The 18,377-nt window shown below is 37.6% G+C and overlaps 2 protein-coding genes and 1 long non-coding RNA gene across 3 annotated transcripts; all 3 read right to left on the bottom strand.

The window, feature by feature from the left end:
- Positions 1-1,666: 1,666 nt before the first annotated feature.
- On the bottom strand, positions 1,667-3,993 carry LOC119072418 (major royal jelly protein 1-like). The gene is made up of 2 exons (XM_037177634.1): positions 3,122-3,993; positions 1,667-3,048 (listed from the first exon to the last, which is right to left on the bottom strand). The coding sequence occupies exons 1-2, from the start codon at positions 3,861-3,863 to the stop codon at positions 2,549-2,551; spliced, it is 1,242 nt and encodes a 413-aa protein (XP_037033529.1). The 5' UTR covers positions 3,864-3,993; the 3' UTR covers positions 1,667-2,548.
- A 3,976-nt stretch (positions 3,994-7,969) lies between these two features.
- LOC119072136 (dentin sialophosphoprotein-like) lies at positions 7,970-10,505 on the bottom strand. The gene is made up of 5 exons (XM_037177278.1): positions 10,102-10,505; positions 9,293-10,011; positions 8,689-9,205; positions 8,218-8,646; positions 7,970-8,161 (listed from the first exon to the last, which is right to left on the bottom strand). The coding sequence occupies exons 1-5, from the start codon at positions 10,503-10,505 to the stop codon at positions 8,044-8,046; spliced, it is 2,187 nt and encodes a 728-aa protein (XP_037033173.1). The 3' UTR covers positions 7,970-8,043.
- Positions 10,506-15,405: 4,900 nt separating this feature from the next.
- On the bottom strand, positions 15,406-17,274 carry LOC119072419. Its single transcript, XR_005086860.1, has 3 exons — positions 16,830-17,274; positions 16,183-16,185; positions 15,406-15,419 (listed from the first exon to the last, which is right to left on the bottom strand). It is a non-coding gene; the product is annotated as an uncharacterized LOC119072419 (long non-coding RNA).
- Between the last annotated feature and the right edge of the window lie 1,103 nt (positions 17,275-18,377).

Raw genomic sequence — 18,377 nt, 5'->3', positions numbered from 1 at the left:
TCGTACAATTTGACGGAACAGTCTAAATGTAAGGCGTATTCACTGTCAAAGAGTAGAACTGACTTTCTAAATGAAACAATCCTCCACTTTACAATTTGATTCTTTATTCGTGATCATGGCACTGTCTAAGTGTAAGGCGAGTGCACCGTGGTACAAAACAGAATGAGAGTGAGTAGGCAGCGACGCTTCTTATATAGGCAGAATTCCAATATGGCCGATCTTCGTCGTTGTCATTAAGTTCCAGATGTTTCTGCCAAATGTCATGTGTAAGTTGCTCCATCTCTGTGTTGTGCTGTGAACTATTCTTGTGTCGCGGATTATTTAAATGTTGTCGTGCTACAATTTACTATATTAATGACTCCACGCAAATGACAGTAAAATTTGACAAATTTTTTTTTTCTTGGTTTTCTCTCATCGAGGGTAAGGTGGAATTATTTTTGACCACTTTTTGAGCTCTCAATTTTCTTTAAAATTTTCAATTTTCAAGATTTTCAATCAACCTCAAATCATAAATAAAATATGACTCGTGTAGATTACGACCCTCGCTTTGCTCTGGCCGTAAACTTCCCACTCGTATGAGCTGTCTATTATTCTGTTTGATTGCATTTTTGGTACATCAGAGTAGATGCACAAAATTCACAAAATAAAAAAGTGCGATAGATATTCGTCTCTTACACTTTTGCGTAAAAAAGGAAGTTCCCCTGTACTTAATATACCTTCACATGGTGACATGGTAAAAAATGTACTTAATTAGTTTTTGTTTCATCATTAAAAATAACTCAGTTTACCAATATTTTCGGTAAATTGGTACCACTCTATAAGGGTAAAGGGATTAAAAAAACTTCACACTCGTAAAATTTTTACAATATTCTCTTTGATTCATTTAATTCCATGTATTTATAAAAAAACTTCAAAAATTAGTTGAGATAATTCATCTTATATTGCCTGTAAAAATTTAACTTTTTAATCAAAGTGTGCTAATTTGATAACAGGCATTTTGCTGGCGTAAGATGTGCTTATAAATGGAGTAAAAAACTACCTACTTGATAAATGACAAACAACTTGATAGTCAACTATCAAATTTGATAGTCAACTATCAAGTTGTTAGTCAACTATCAAATTTGATAGTCAACTATCAAGTTGTTAGTCAACTATCAAGTTGTTAGTCAATTATCAAATTTGATAGTCAACTATCGTCGTTTTTGTTACCCACATTTTTCGGTATTTTCTGGTGTAAGACCCTGACTTTCAGTCAAGGGAATAATATTTGATTAATTACATGGTGGTCAAAACACTGCATCCAAAGTATTCTGTACATTTATGTGGCAAATTCACCTTCCATGTGCTTTGTTGTGTACAAAATGATTTGATTAAAATTTATTGATTCCCTTGACTGAAAGTCAGGGTCTTACACCAGAAAATACCGAAAAATGTGGGTAACAAAAAGGTTCACTGTGATTGAAAATGTATGAAATGCTATGAAAAACGTTAAATGTGGGTAACAAAACGTCGTTGAGGTCACGATAACTTGAGTAATTTTTAACCAATTACAAAGGAACTGTCACGTAAACGGAGTAAAAAATTGAAATAAATTCAATTTCCACTCCGTTTGCGGGACAGTTCTTTTGTTCTATTTTACAACTGTCATGTAGACGGAGGCTAAATGGAGTGCTCTTTTTAAGTGGAAACTATACTTTACCTTACACAAAGCAATTTGAAAGAGACCTTATTCAAATTTTTCGTCTGTCATATTGTCAAACTTGACAGAAGAACAAAAGAAAAGTTTGAATTGCGTCTCGTTCGCTTTGCTATGTGTAGCTACAGTTACTTTGCATCACCTCGTGTTTGTTGCAAAATCTTTTACTTCGTTAATCTGAACATATGTCTTGGTACATATAAGGGAACACTAAACAGAGTTAATTACTCAACGCCGTTTTCAATAACAGTCTACATATCCATTTATAGCGCCACATGCGACCCACATGTGTTCTTGATTGGTCATGAGACTATTCTGTCGCCGGTCAACATTTTGAATGTTAAAGACCCAACAACAATATGAATGACAGAAAACATTTCTGGAAGAAGTTTTCGACGATTTGCTTCGACTTTATGCATCAACTTTTCAAACACAAAGTCGTCCGCGTCAGTAGGAAATACGGAAAAAGTCATGTGAATTCGAGTGCAGCGAAGGACTTGTGGTGTTGAAATACTTTTCCAACATTCATGCTATAATATTCACCGAACACTATCAACTCTATAGAAACCGTTAGCGCTACACCAAACTCGGTATATTGAATCCAACCGGTAAAAAGTTGTATGAAATTTAGTGGTAAATGTAACGTTTACCGGTAACATTCATACGAATTTTTTTACCGGTTGGATTCACTAGTTCCGCATTAAAGGTAAATGTTAAGTGTCTTTTAAGCTGTGTTAGAAATAACGTATTTTTTGCAGTTGACTTGAACTTTTTCATTATTTTTATTGTAAATGGTTTTGCTACCTTATCTCTTACCTCAGTGCTATGTATGAACAGAAACAGCGTAAATATTCAACAGTGATTGTACGAGTACACATGTCCTGTATGTCTCAATATTACCACACGAAAGTTGTAATCCTCCGGATCCGTTCTTTGTCTCAGATGAAATTTAGTGGTTGTTACAGCTAGTTTCCCTTTTCCATCGAATCCAAAACCGTCGGGCCACAGAAAGTCTATGTCACTGCGAGCAACCGTTTTTTGCTCGTCTATTTCCGTCAATTCCGGGGACGTGTCGGTTGATAAAATGCTGTTGTCTGGCAGATTGCCATAGAACAATTCACCTTTGCTAGACATGGCAAAACCATCCGATTGACCAGGTATTTCGCCCAAATCGATGACATCGTCCATTCGCAATGTTCCGTTTTGCTTCAACGCTGAATTTTTGAGACATTCGGTCTGGATCTTGTACAATGTAGTGGATGCCAGTGGACTAAAATACAATTCGCTGAAATCGTATTTTTTTGGTGCCAGTGCAATGCTATTTATGCCGAGTGCCGTTACGACTGGAACACCTGATGCACAACAGAAATAAATGTCGATATAAAGAAACGTTTGGTCATTTGATTCCGATCCGTTTGAGCTTACCATTAACCAAAAAATGGATTTTATATGGATCTGGTTTCATTGACGGATGTTCAGCCGTCCAAGACTGTCGGTTTTTGTGATCATACACAACTATTCGGGTCAAATTGCTATCAGGAATGAAAGCCCAACAATCATCTCTCGTTTCGCAAGCTAACTGTAGGCCTTTTAAGAAGCTGCTAGAACTCGGTGCAACATCATCGGGGAAGGTGTACGTGGATAACAGTTTGCTTCGACCACTTCTGACATCGAATATCATCAATTTCGCTGGACACAAATTAAGTGCAGTGCCACTCATTTCATACTGCTCCAGTAAATACACTCGACCAACGTCTATCACCCACAATCGCCCGAACTGATCAATCTCGATAGCACTCACCAATTGCAATGCATTGCAATCGCCCATTTTGTTCATTTCATAGCTCGGAAATGGTTGCAACTTTGGACTTTGGTCGTGTAGCGTGAAAAATGGTGTCCACCAGTGATATTTGGGATTGTATGGAAGCGTGCTCAATGTAACTGGTACGCCTCGCAAATATGAGGGAGTTGTGATCCACATTCGATTCTCGTAGATTTTTACCTGCGAAATTATATTGTTACGCGGTTCGTACGCCGATGAATTTAGTTGGACGTAGGGTGGAATGTTATATTCAATAGTCTTCCATTTGTAGTAGACATCATAGTACCACAAGCACTGAACTGTAGACAACGATAGTAAAGTGACGACTAAACGTTCCAACTTCATTTTTAATTAAATAATTCGAAAAATCTGATTGCAATTGTATTTATATGCGGAGGTTCTATTGATAATGTAACTTAAAGTTGAATTGATCAGTGAAAGTTATGTTTGTTTAGAGATAGCTTAATGCGTTAACATGGCCAACCTAAATGACCCGAACGCTTTAAGAAGGTGCCCGTTCTCAGAACTGCAAAAAAAAAAAGTTAGATCCAAATATTGGCCAAACATTCTTTAAATCCAGTGCCGATTACCGCCTCCACATTGGACAAAAATTTTGAGTGATACGAAAAATTGTAATTTAATGCCTTCTAAAGACGGCAATCGTATGTACATCGTTGCACATCTTTATTTCAGACAAACATTCTCCACATTTCGTTCTCGTAAACCCAACCAAATTCATTTTCTAGCGAGACATCGAATTAATTAAACAAAATTTCTGATTGCATTTGTTTTAGTTGCAAGATAAGAAGAAAACTTTTGCCAACATAATTACCAATGCAGTTAGATTAGCACAGTACTGTATATACCAGCATATCAGCGCATAAATTCCATGAATTTTTTTAAACTTTTTTTTTGTCAATACAAAGGTGCAAACGTGATGATTAGGTACTATTATTTCTCCAAAAATTATAAATACAAAAGAATGTTCGACGTGCCCTTGAGACAACAAAAATGGAATCATTCGATTTATCCTTCTTCCCAAAGTCAATTATAACATAAGATTTTCATACGACTTTTCATTCGTTTGTGTCCCAGTCGACTCTTTATTTTATAAACTTTAGCAGGATGTTCGAAGTCGGTAAAGTTTGGCTGGAAAAAGGTCGCACCCTCCCACCTGTCTACCAATGTTTGGGGTACTGAAACTTGACAGTGCTCCATACAAAATTTTACTCTGTAAAAAGAGTGGTGATAAAATTTCATACAAAATAGTACTCTATTTGGCAGCTGTCATTAATAGAACTTTTGCTTGAAGTGCGTTGACAGGGGACATCAGTGAAATTTAGACATGAATTTGATTTATCTGTCTGACAAGTGTCCCAGTCACGCACGTATGTAATGGTAAGACCAGTGACATCCCCTGTAAATAATATTTAATATTCTCTGTGTTTAGAGTTTCTGAAAAATATATCGATATGACGTATACTAACTAACACATACACATCTAATGGAGATTGAAATACACATAGAAGAAAGAACATGCACATCATTTGTTGTACCAACGGTTCAAAATTGGATTTGAAATAAAAATGTCCACGGTAGCTCAATTGGTTAGAACATCAGCCCGGCAAGTTGAAGGTTGTGAGTTCGTGTCTCACCCGTGCACATGAAATTTTTAGCCCCGTACGAAGTACTGGGGGCTTATAAGATTAATATGCCGTTTGTAACACGTCGAATTGGAAGCAGACAGTAAGGGCAAAGCATTTGGTTATGTTAATAGATGACGAATCCGCAATAAAAAAAATGTCCGTCCGTCCGTCCGTCCGTCCGTGACCCCTCTAGCTAGAGTAAATCACAACCTTTTTTCAAAATTCTTTTTTTCCCCGATTGGTATCGACAAAAGTAAGGTCAAGTTCGAAAATGGGCATGGTAGGGTCGGCCCTTCCAGAGCTAGGGCCCTATAGGTGTTTTTCAGTCTTTCGACGATATCTACCGAAATACGCGCGCAAGGGCTGCTTGTGATATATCAAATGAAAGGTATTGACGAGTAGAACAAAGTTGCTGAACATTGTTTTTGGGTAAGATGCAACGTGGGCTTGTTGGGAGGGCTCAAAGGTCGTTACTCGGCCCTAAGTGTTTTTTGCACATAAATCGAGTAAATCTCATCCGATTTTGCTAGTTTTTGTTTCATTTGAGAGATAATTGAATGCCGAATAGAATGATGGCAAAAAAAGTTTCAAATTTGGGCCCTTGGACTAAGGCCGCTACTCGGCCCTAAGTGTTTTTTGCACATAAATCGAGTAAATCTCATCCGATTTTGCTAGATTTAGTTTTTTATGGAAGGTAACTGAATACCGAAAAGAACGTGTCGAAAAAAGTTTCAAATTTGGGCCCTTGGACTAAGGCCGCTACTCGGCCCTAAGTGTTTTTTGTACATAAATCGAGTAAATCTCATCCGATTTTGCTAGATTTAGTTTTTTATGGAAGGTAATTGAATGCCGAATAGAATGATGGCAAAAAAGTTTCAAATTTGGGTCCTTGGACTAGGGCCGCTACTCGGCCCTAGTGCTTTTTGCACATAAATCGAGTAAATCTCAACCGATTTTGCTAGTTTTTGTTTCATTTGAGAGGTAATTGAATACCCAATGGAAAGTTGGCAAAAAATATTGGGTTTCTAAAATAATGTCGTAAATTGTTGGTTTTGTTTGAGAGGTACCTCGTACGGGCTTTAGTAATTGCGCTATGCGCAATTTTAAAAATGAACACTTTCAGTAAATTTGACCGTGCCCAACTTGACTTGCATTTTGGTAACAGACGCATTAGAGGGTTGTAGACGTATTAGGGTTCCGGGCGTATTACGGCTACGGACGTATTAAGGTTACGGACGAAATAGGATTACGGGTCGTACGGGGCTAAGTCGCAGCAAACGCTCCGACTGTTCTAATGCCTTGTTTATTTCAAATCCAATCCGATTCTAGTGTTTCTAAGCTAAAAATTGAAAAGAATTCGTCGCGGAATATAGCGTTTCTCTAGAAAATATTTAATATTGGTCGTATCTGATTGATCATGCCGCCACTTTAGTAAGTCCTAAGTCCTTTAGTAAGTGACGCAAGTCCTAACCCTCTAAAAAAATTGGAAAGAAAATTTTTTCCGTTATACTGAGTAACATACACGATATTACGCCTACTCCTAAAGTATCTTATTCGTAAGCCAGATGTCCAAAAACCCCTTAGAATGGAAGTGTGTCGCAAGTACCTTTATCCACTTACAAAAAAAAACTTGTATAGGTGGAAGTGACGCTTACAGCTTTGAGACGCAAAAACAGATGCGTCACGCATGGTAGATGATCAGGATAGTGTAAACAATTAATTCAAAAAATTGGTTGGCAAAAACAAGTTATTATTTCATTGGAAGGAAGGTGCAATACAAGTGGCAGATGTTAAGGAAATCACTGTAAAGAAAATTTAAGAAGACAGAAAATATGTCCTGCAAGAAATACATTAATAATGACTCTTTGTACGAAATGATAAGTGAAAATTGGAATCCTCGCATAATACCCATAATCCCATAATACCTTGGTTTCCTATAACTGTATCTGCCTTTCAGTAAAAATTTTCAAGCTCCAACCAAAAAATACGCGTTGGCTCGTTCATTCTAAAATCCAGCCAACTCTCCTGAACATGAACATATTTATGGGTATATTTATACTCGCTGGAAAAAAAAACCTCAAAATGGTTGTAGTGCAGTGTATTATCATAAATCTCCGAAATTTGAATAGATGTTTTCGGATTGACATTACAGCCAATATGAATACACATGACATGACATATTGTTGTGTTATAGCCTCCAATAATAATGCGTAATACATGCAACTGTCAATATCAATATTTGCATAAATGTTCGAATTAGCCATTTAAACGCCTGATGTTGAGTAACAAGGATTTACCTCATAATCCATCTCAATTGATGATACCGCATCATAAATAGATACCCCTAATTCACACGTAAATGTGATTGTAAGGTTAATACTGGGAAGAAAAAAGTTTGATTTGAGAACAAGGTTGAGGAATAGTTACACCTAGCCTCTGTACAACAATAACAATGCATGACGAGGTAGAGAGACAAGCAATAACCACTTGTAAAATACATGACATTTCGATGTTCCTATCATTATTATGTAAAGAAGGTTGCATGTTTGATTGCAGGTCTGTAAACACAATATTACAGCACAGAGGCTTCTATTATTTAATCTGAACCGAGAGACCACATTGGATTGTTTGCTGTATGCAAGACAATGCAAACAAATATTGCAATTTTGTCAACATTTCCTTCCCAAGACAATTACGAATGTAATTTAAATGGAAGATTATCTAACTGAAAATTTACTCTGTTTTTCCAATATTTTGATAGCTGTTGAAACACCATACTAAGTAATTAAATTAGAACTAACAAAATCTCAATTTCAAATATATTTCACTTTAAACAATGAACCTAAAACTTAGGTGCAGTCAGAGAATGAAAGTAACTTTTAGACTATTGTACAATTAGCGACTTCCGGGAAGTCACACTGATTGTAAGCAGCATTCCAATGAGTACCTGAAGCGCACCAAAATGGAAGTGGTTCGCCACTGTAGCATATGTAGTATCTGTAAAGAAAAGTATGATGTAGATTCCATTTCCATTGATCGAGTGGTGGCCTTACTTTTCACAATCTTCTTTGCTGGGAATGTAAACAATATTATCGGGATCGTTTTCTGGTGGACATACAGGAGTTGGATCAGGGGTAGTCGTTATATGCGGACAGCTCGATTCTGTGCATGTGCAAGTGGAGTCATCTGGCAACGGCGTTGTTGTAGTATGGGGACAAGTTAACTCTGTGCAAGTACATGGTGTTGGTGTAGTAGTTATGTGCGGACAGCTAGACTCCGTGCATGTACAAGTCACATCCTCATCTGACTCTTCACTATCTGGCAGAGGAGTGGTATGTGTACATTCCGATGAGTCGGAGCATGTGCAAGGAGTGGTATGAGTACATTCCGCTGAGTCAGAGCAAGTGCAAGTAGCATCCTCATCTGACTCTTTACTATCTGGCAGAGGAGTAGTATGAGTACATTCCGATGAGTCGGAGCATGTGCAAGGAGTGGTATGAGTACATTCCGCTGAATCAGAGCATGTGCAAGTAGCATCCTCATCTGACTCTTTACTATCTGGCAGAGGAGTAGTATGAGTACATTCCGATGAGTCGGAGCAAGTGCAAGTAGCATCCTCATCTGACTCTTTACTATCTGGAAGAGGAGTAGTATGAGTACATTCCGCTGAGTCGGAGCATGTGCAAGTCACATCCTCATCTGACTCTTTACTATCTGGCAGAGGAGTGGTATGAGTACATTCTGATGAGTCCGAACATGTGCAAGTAGTATCCTCATCTGACTCTTTACTGTCTGGCAGAGGAGTGGTATGCGTACATTCCGATGAGTCGGAGCATGTGCAAGTTGTGATTTCATCGTCAGATTCAGTTTCTTCACTATCTGGCAGAGGAGTGGTATGAGTACATTCTGATGAGTCCGAACATGTGCATGTAGTATCCTCATCTGACTCTTTACTGTCTGGCAGAGGAGTGGTATGCGTACATTCCGATGAGTCGGAGCATGTGCAAGTTGTGATTTCATCGTCAGATTCAGTTTCTTCACTTTCTTCACTATCTGGTAGAGGAGTAGTATGAGTGCATTCCGATGAATCGGAACATGTGCAAGTAGTATTCTCATCTGACTCTTTACTGTCTGGCAGAGGAGTCGTATGAGTGCATTCCGATGAATCGGAACAAGTACAAGTTGTGCTTTCATCATCTGATTCAGATTCTTCACTGTCTGGAAGAGGAGTAGTATGAGTGCATTCCGATGAATCGGAACATGTGCAAGTAGTATCCTCATCTGACTCTTTACTGTCTGGCAAAGGAGTCGTATGAGTACATTCCGATGAGTCAGAACATGTGCAAGTTGTGCTTTCATCATCTGATTCAGATTCTTCACTGTCTGGAAGAGGAGTAGTATGAGTGCATTCCGATGAATCGGAACATGTGCAAGTAGTATCCTCATCTGACTCTTTACTGTCTGGCAGAGGAGTCGTATGAGTGCATTCCGATGAATCGGAACAAGTACAAGTTGTGATTTCATCGTCAGATTCAGTTTCTTCACTGTCTGGAAGAGGAGTAGTATGAGTGCATTCCGATGAATCGGAACATGTGCAAGTAGTGTCCTCTTCTGACTCTTTACTGTCTGGCAGAGGAGTGGTATGAGTACATTCCGATGAGTCGGAACAAGTACAAGTTGTGATTTCATCGTCAGATTCAGTTTCTTCACTGTCTGGCAGAGGAGTTGTATGAGTACATTCCGATGAGTCTGAACAGGTACATGGTGTTGGCGTAGTAGTGATATGTGGGCAGCTGGACTCTGTACATGTGCAAGTTGCATCTTCATTGGAATCCGAGTCATCAGAACTATTTGAATCATCAGAACTATCGGAGTCATCGGAACTGTCAGAGTCATCGGAACTGTTTGAGTCATCACTATCCGAGTCATCGGAACTGTTTGAGTCATCGGAACTATTTGAATCATCGGAATCCGATTCGTCGCTTCCTGGTAAAGGCGTCGTATGAGTACATTCCGATGAGTCTGAACAGGTACATGGTGTTGGCGTAGTAGTGATATGTGGGCAGCTGGACTCTGTACATGTGCAAGTTGTATCTTCATCTGAGTCATCAGCACTATCTTCATCAGAGTCTGACTCATCGCTTCCCGGTAAAGGTGTAGTGGTTGTATGCGGACAGCTTGACTCCGTACATGTGCAAGGAGTGCCTGGTAATGGTGTTGTCGTTGTGGTTGCAGCACAACCTGGACCTGGCTCGACATTTTCCGGTAAATCGCACCAATCGTTATTTACGTCAAACCAAAAGCCAGGTGCACATTCTAATAGTACTGATGTCCCATTCATACAAATGAAGAAATGTTCGCAGCTACGAGGATGAGGAACAAAATAGGTGCCCTCTCCACACTCAATTTCAATTGGATCGGGACATTCTGGCAAGTCTGGTTGTTCTTCTATCTGATGAGGAGAAAAGTATATTTTATTTCATGGGCAGGGCATTTCGATTTTGGTAGAAAAATACCGTGCAATTGACATTTTCCGGAAAATCACATTGCAAGTTTTCATGATTCCAATGAAGATCTAATGAATGACAGAGTTATTTAGTAATACAAAAGTGCAGATATGTAGCAAATAGTTTACTTGGTGCGCACCGCTGTGGTTGTGGTTCACCACTGTAGCATATGTAGTATCTGAGAAACGAAACATTTATAAGAAACTGCTTGCAGATTATGCTCCACTAAAACTTTACTTATCACAATAAGCGTCACTCGGAAGGAATACTATGTTATCTGGATCATTTGTTCTGGGACACACCTCTAAAGGACATTCTGCATACTCTGGGAAATTGCATGTTAATAATTCGCGATCAAAATATAATCCATCAGCACAATGGAACAACACAGGATAGCTAAAATCCGAAAGTCAAATTTACGTAACAACGAATCGTTGAAATAAAGCATACCCAGCGGAACATATGAAGTATTTGTCACAGTACTCATCATGGGGAAAAAAGTGAATTCCGTCAGGAGGACACTCAAAACCCTTGATTTCACAATGGAGATTGCTGCTATTTTCACATAAACCCGAGTTTAAATTGAACAATTGACCTTCTGGACATGTTTGTGGAACTGCGTGGCCATTTATACAGATGAAATATTGGTTGCAGCCCGCCAAGCTTGGTATTGCGGTATTATTATCAATGTTTCTGCAAAGATTGTTGTTGCATCTGTTGTTGCAAAAATTGTTCCGAGTCATTTTTTCACTAGCATTTACTCCAATTGTGGCTAGAGCTACTGCCATTACAATGGCAACCATTAGTGATCCTGTAAGAAAGTTGTTGTTCATATATATTATATGTTATCGACAACGACGACAAAACGACAAAAGCATTCATAAACATTATCTAAAGTAATTTTATATTGCAAAGTGTATGTTAAAACTAATGAAGTAAAAGATTTTGAATTTGTCAAAATATACTCAGATCAAACGAAGTAATAAATTTATCGATTAAATCATAATTACCGGCTTTTCCTGCCGTTTGTTATAGATTTTTTTAAAATACGTTTTCCATTAAATAGTTTTAAGTGATTCTGGTCGGTAATTGCAATTTTGTGAGTACATTTTTCAAATTTATCTACCAGGAGCACGTAAAGCACTATACGTACGAGGTTCCAAATTTTGATTTTGACGAGTAGGAATATAGCCCTCTCCTTCGGGTCCTATTACTATTACTAGGTCCCTCTTTAAAACATATGACTTTAAAACTCTATTTTTTAAATTAGGGCCAAAAAATACTTAAGCCTAACGCACTGCAATGAAATACAACCGTGAATAGCTCACAGGTCTTCAGGTCTTCAGGTTGTTCATCTACGAACTTGACCTCAGGAATTTCATTCCTCGTGAACTCAAGCCGAAAATAGGTTATCGAGTTATCAAGCATAACAGGTATCTCAGTAATAACTGTTTTAAATAAACATTTCACAAAAAACACATAGGGAATTTCAAGACGTAATTCCTGACTGATTCACAGTCGAATACCAATAACGAAAATTAATTAATTAATTTGGCTAACTAGTTAATTTGATTATGCTTAGTTCTTGAGACGTTAGCTTGAAAAATAAAAATTTCGCCTTTTTGCGAAAGTAAAGTATTTCAGGCATAAACGCCTAAAAGTGTCGCCGTGTTATCAAACTCCATTTGCTTTGTTCAATCTTGTAACTCTCTCATACAAATGTGAATGCGTGGAACAAAATGGACTAATAATAATAAGAGATTGATGATACGTCGGTTTAGGGTGATCATGACTGTAAATCAACACTAAAAGTAATAAAATTGAGAAGTATCATTGCGGATTCAGTTCCAATTTTAATTTTATTTTGGAAAGTATTTATGAGCGACAACTAAAGCATTGATTCTAACGTAAAAGCTGTAAAATTTTAAGAGTTCGAAACGACTTTATCCCACTAAACTAAATGACCACATACTATGCAATTGGTACGTATATCAAAATTTAGGCAGGTATAGACACGCGGTTTCATGGGGCAATCGTTCCTTTGATGTATTACGTTGGAATCTGGTTCATCACTTCATTCAATTTATTCGTCTGGTTGCACAAGCTCCATTATTATTGAAATTTTGCTTGGTCAGAAAATTCCTTATTTCAAATTTCTACTTATTCCTTTCACTAGCACACTACACCGACACCCGTAACACCATACGTACTTTCCATTATTTCTTCAGAACTATCCACCAACCGTTTGATATTTTATGGTAAATTTTCTCCAAAGACTAATATCAATAATGCAAATTTCAGCGTTTTTATAGTCGGTTACTATCAAAGAATCGATCGATAGTGAAAACATTAATTTCGCCGATAAATACTAAATACCTAGTGGTCTTTGCAAATGTTAAGTTAATTTAATTAATTAGCTCAATGGCGCAATTTTTTATTCGGCTGTAATGTGTCCAAGGTACGATTGTGCCTTCTGCGATGTTGATCATTGACATTGACGTTGTATCAAGTCAGATTCAATTTCCTTAGTTTATTTTATTGATAATCGACGGGAGATTAGTGTCTTCAATTTCGATAAAAATGTGAAAATATTTTACCTAGACGCTTCAGCCGTTAATAAACAGTTACACATTGCCTGCTATCAAGTAAAAGTACGTCGTCTTACTATTCAAAACTACTGAATTTTCCCAAAACTCTCAGAATTGGTTTTCTAGCTTTCAAATGTTGATATCGCCAATTTTCACAAATGAATTTCTCGAATTGCTGTGTGATGTGTCCCTATGATGTGTCTTGTTATTGTAAGATAAGGACGGATGTATTTCGAACATTATCGAAATTTAGATGTGACGCTAGTCGTCATGTTCGAAAATCAATGTACCTAAGGTATGATTCTAATCGATACAGAATTTTTACTAGAGTCTTGCGTTACGTTCGTTGCCGTAGGTAAGTGATAGTTTGTTATCGTTTATTTTTGGATATTTTGTTGACCTTTTCACTTTATCAAACATTTTCAAGCAACTGAAAGACTTCGTCTTGTAATCAGCTCTAATTGTCATTTTTCTTGGTATAATTTGTATTTTTCCATTGTTACGAAACCTTTTTATGAATTTATCGATGGCCAACGCACTTCAAGCAAAAGTGCTTCGAGTGACAGCTGCCAAATAGAGTACTATTTTGTATGAAAATTGTTTTCAGATTTTTTTATAGTGCCAACATTTGTTCGTATACACTGTTCCGTTTCCGTACTCTATTTAGAGTACCACTCATGCTTGAAGTGCGCTGCGATACAATCGAATATAACGGATAATTCGAACATACATTAGTGTTGTAGACATCAATTAAAATAAGTTTTTGGCTAATGAACGTGCAGAGATGTTGTCTATACGAAGTAAAGATGATACGTTTACAGATACGTTGAACGAGAATCCACAGGTATAGTTGACAAATTTACATATCAAAACTAGTATTTGTGCGGCGATGTTACCTCACTTTTCAATATACATTGTTACTCGTTACATGTGAACCATAATATTCTTTATAAGTCTCTAACATTATGCATCAACTCGGAGAGGGAATTAGGCTTTATCTTTGCATCGACACATAAAAAATGATATGCACGAGTTGGATTCAGATCCGCGCATTCGGCCAACACCTATTGGACACAGGTGCATAATCTACTGAGGGATTTTTTCAAACGTGGACCAGGCTTCGTCGGAGCTATTTTTAGCGACACTTTGTATACATGCCCAGATAGCCCTTGTCCCCAATAGTCTCAAACCGCAGTCCATTAATTTTCACTATAATATGCCTACAGTCAAAGGCAGTCAATTTTCAGCATAAATTAGCTTGAGCTGTTTTTCAGCTGATCCATACAAACAATCACAACCGTCTATACCGTTTATACGTCTTTATACGGTTTTACCACTATCATGCGCGTGCGTGTAGCAGCTTCAACCGTATGAACAAGGAAAACCAGTTTTGATTGTATGTGTGGATCAGCTGAAAAACAGCTGAAGCAAATTTATGCTGAAAATTGACTGCCTTTGACTGTAGAACGATAATCTCTCATTTATCCCCCTAGAGCAAAACTATTTATTTGTTTTGGGCAGAGAAACTAGTGTATGAACCTCTGTCCAAAATAATGGATAACAAGATGTTTTCAAACCTTTCTCCTGACAAAATCAACAGGAGTTTGAAGTTACTTCAGATCTGTCCCTCGGAGGTGCCACAAACGTGACAAGGCAGTACAAGAAGGTATCAATTTGTGTAATTCATCCTAATTACTTTCTTAAACATCGCTAAAGTGCGAAGATACAATGTGTCACCTTTAATCCCAATTGCAAGTCAATTACCAGAGGATATCGAACATTTTGATGATTAAATCTCTGTTGCTTTACGTAATGCCGGCAATACCAAGGATGCAGTTTTCGATGGTGATGCCGATTAAGTGAAATATTTATTTTATTTAACGAAAAAGCCACCGGCGATAATGCGAATTCTCAATATGCTTTGCAATTATAGACACTGAATTCGATTATACAATTGCATAAACACCTACTCACCCACTCACGAATGACAACATAATTTTCGTGTCTCTTCAGAAACAGCATAAGGCTAAGAGACTAATCATCCTAATTGACTAGTAATTTATTTATCCAGTGTCCATGAAGGCGGGCGCCGTTCTATATCATTTGTTACTCGTATTACACGCCCTGTTGTCGACACCACACTTTCACAATAATTTGAATCTCTTTTCTTATGCTACCGGACTCGGCTTTTATGTGCGATGTGTGTGTGTCTGTGTTTTCTACATTCTGTCCGGCTAACACAGGAAAGTTAAATAAAACGATATGAAGAGGATATTGTGGTTGAAAGTTGGTATTGTTTGAATACGTATTATACGTACATTGCATATTCTTCAGTTTATATCCAACGAAGAACCTTGTGTTCGGCCAGTGAATTTGTTAAACTGGTGGAGATAATTGATGAAGGAAATCAATTCATTTAATCACAATGTATACATGAAATGAAGGAAAATTGTATTACGTATGCAATTGCGGGCATTTTCAATTGCGGCATACTGGATTTGACCGCAGGATATTTAACTCTAAGTGTTACGTCGTTGCAATACTCGACAAAGTCACAGAGGGATCGACTATTTCCAAAAACATTTTTAGCAAGCGAATTGACATGTTCATCTTAGATATCGTAGAGTGGACAATCCCAGCATACGATCCATCAAGATGAATTTGACGGGAAAACAATCAAGACAATTTGCCTGGCCATAATTTCAATTTTACAAACAATAAATTCGTTGCATCTCCCTCTACTCCCTCTGCTCATTCATATTTCTTTCCTGCTATCTACGGTTCAGTACATCTTCTGTAAATTACACTTCACAAATTTCATATTTTTCCCAAAAGATAAAGTGTAAATCTCACATCACTTGAGCGTGCGACAATGTGTCTTTATGGAATGAAATAAAGTAGAAGAAACGATGTCATCCACAACAAACTGATGGAATATATCAAATGAAGGAAAACAAATTTCTTAACACGACGACACGTTCTGTTTTTCTACAGGTGACGATGGAGATATCATATTTTGTGTGTGTATGCCTTTTTTCACTGAAAACTTGTATACGATGCGAACGTTTGTGAAGGGAAACAATTTTGTCTTGAACAATATTTCATTTTCAGCAAGCTATTGTTGTGTCAAATTTGTTTTGAAATTATTTGAACGGAAATTGTAGTTTTTGTCAGTGTAATAATTTACCCATCTCTGTGTTTGTTACGTTTGGGTGGAGGACTCCAGGAGGCTGAGACAAGCCTAAAAACTTTTTGGGAGTGGATAATCTGAAATCTGTTGTCAACAGTCACAACAGAATAAAACGATTAACTCTGGCTAATAAATTGAAGTCTTATATAACAGAGGATGTGTTAAATTTAGTGAAGTAATAGATTTACGTGAAATACTTTCCAATGTTTCGAAGAAAAGGAGGAATAGATTTTAGGGGTGCACGTTTACCCTTAAAACAAGCTTTTAGAACATCCCATCCCACCACTTTACAAATTTCAATTCCATTTATTTTTAAACATAGTTTCTTAAACTAAGTACACCGCGTAGCTCCAGTATGTGTTACAATTCTAAGGAGCTACAACCGTTAAGGGTATGCTCTAAAAAATTGGAACTTTGAAGCCTCCGAACGACCTCCGCTATCAAAATTTTTAACGGGCGGAAAAGGATTTGCTTAACAGTTTTTCCGGCTCTATCCCCGAGAGTTTTGGTTGTCCTCCAACGCAACTCGGCGGTTCGCTTATGGTAAATTTTCAAGATCTATAAAATCGTCGATCAGCGGACGCCTGAGTTTCTATGGTGAACGAATAAAACTTGCTGGAGACGATAGAGCGTGAAAAACTATAGAACAAATCCGTTATTGGCGGAGAAAAATGTTGCTAGCGTAAATCGTCGTATATATGTATACGTTTGAAAATGCAGACCTCTGCCAATTGCAATAGTTTTGTATGACCAGTTACCTCAGATCAAATTTTTAATACTTTCAGACAATAGAGGTAGGATCAGTCTAATGCCTGAAACTACGATTTTTTCTTGAAACTAGAGTTTTCAGACTTAATGGTTAACTTAACTTGCAACACAACAGACCGTTATTGGCGGAATCTGCCCACGTAAAAACAGTTAAATTGATAAAAACAACAAGGACAACTAGCAAGGCCAAATGTATCAGGAGGTGATGGTAGCAAGCTTAAATCTTCATATTAAATTCAATAAATAGACAGAAATGAGACCTATGCTCTTTATTCGATCGTGAACGAAACATAGTTAATTTAATTTATATCAAGTCGCGTTAGTAAATACGCTTTGTGCCACCGAGAATTGAAATACGACTCTTTTCAGCACTCATTTTAGTGTTGTAAAGTGACTTATTTCAGCACCCGTTTGATGGGATATTTCAACACTCAAAGCAGTGTTGTTATGGAATTTGTATGAGTTATTACAACATTCGTTTTAGAAAATGCAAAGCAATGTGATCGATCAAATTTGAAGAGTGATTGTTTACCATGAAAATTATGATTTTTTGGGCATTTGTCTATTTCAATTCTCGGTTGGCACAAAGCATGATGTGTTACACGTATTGTAATGAGATTTTTTCAGCACACGACCCAATTTTCCTTACTCGCTCCGCTCGTAAGGAAAACTTGGGTCTAGTGCTGAAAAAATCAACATTACAATACTTGTAACACAACATACTATTTAATGAACGACAAAAATGATTAAGGGTGAGAGAATATCTGATCGTTGGCGGAAGGCTATTAAACAATGTCGGACCAGAATAAAGCAGGCAACGTTTGCCATAGCTCGACGAAACCTTAGGCTTCTTCAGCAAGTAAGAATACCCTGTTTCGTAGCAATTGAGGTTGTCCGAGAATTGCAATGAGTGATGCTTCAGATCATTGATACAACAAAAAACGAATTTGCATACTGCGTATTCATATATTCGCTGTACCGTTAATACATTCGGGAATTGCGCGCTAAAAACCCGCTCGGTCGGGTATCTCAATGGCAATCGGTGGGTGGCTTTCAGTGTCCTCTTTTGCAAGGCGTGAAGCCGCTCAATCAACGACTTTTTGGAACCCCACACGCCATCACAGTACGTCAAATGACAATGAACAGTGGAAAAGTATATC

Source organism: Bradysia coprophila (assembly GCF_014529535.1).
Source record: "Bradysia coprophila strain Holo2 chromosome IV unlocalized genomic scaffold, BU_Bcop_v1 contig_81, whole genome shotgun sequence".
NCBI classification, from domain to species: Eukaryota; Metazoa; Arthropoda; class Insecta; order Diptera; family Sciaridae; genus Bradysia; species Bradysia coprophila.
Note: the sequence above shows the minus strand (reverse complement) of the source record. Positions and strands in the feature narration are given on the sequence as shown.

What these genes read in the sequence shown, in the direction of transcription:
- LOC119072418 (XM_037177634.1), bottom strand. Translation starts at nt 3,863, where the DNA reads ATGAAGTTGGAACGTTTAGTCGTCACTTTACTATCGTTGTCTACAGTT. An exon ending in AATCCATTTTTTGGTTAATG is followed by an intron (nt 3,049 to 3,121) that starts GTAAGCTCAAAC and finishes GTTGTGCATCAG; the next exon opens with GTGTTCCAGTCGTAACGGCA.
- LOC119072136 (XM_037177278.1), bottom strand. Translation starts at nt 10,505, where the DNA reads ATGAATGGGACATCAGTACTATTAGAATGTGCACCTGGCTTTTGGTTT. An exon ending in TACGACTCCTCTGCCAGACA is followed by an intron (nt 9,206 to 9,292) that starts GTAAAGAGTCAG and finishes ATAGTGAAGAAA; the next exon opens with GTGAAGAAACTGAATCTGAC. An exon ending in GATGAGGATGCTACTTGCAC is followed by an intron (nt 8,647 to 8,688) that starts ATGCTCTGATTC and finishes CACTCCTTGCAC; the next exon opens with ATGCTCCGACTCATCGGAAT.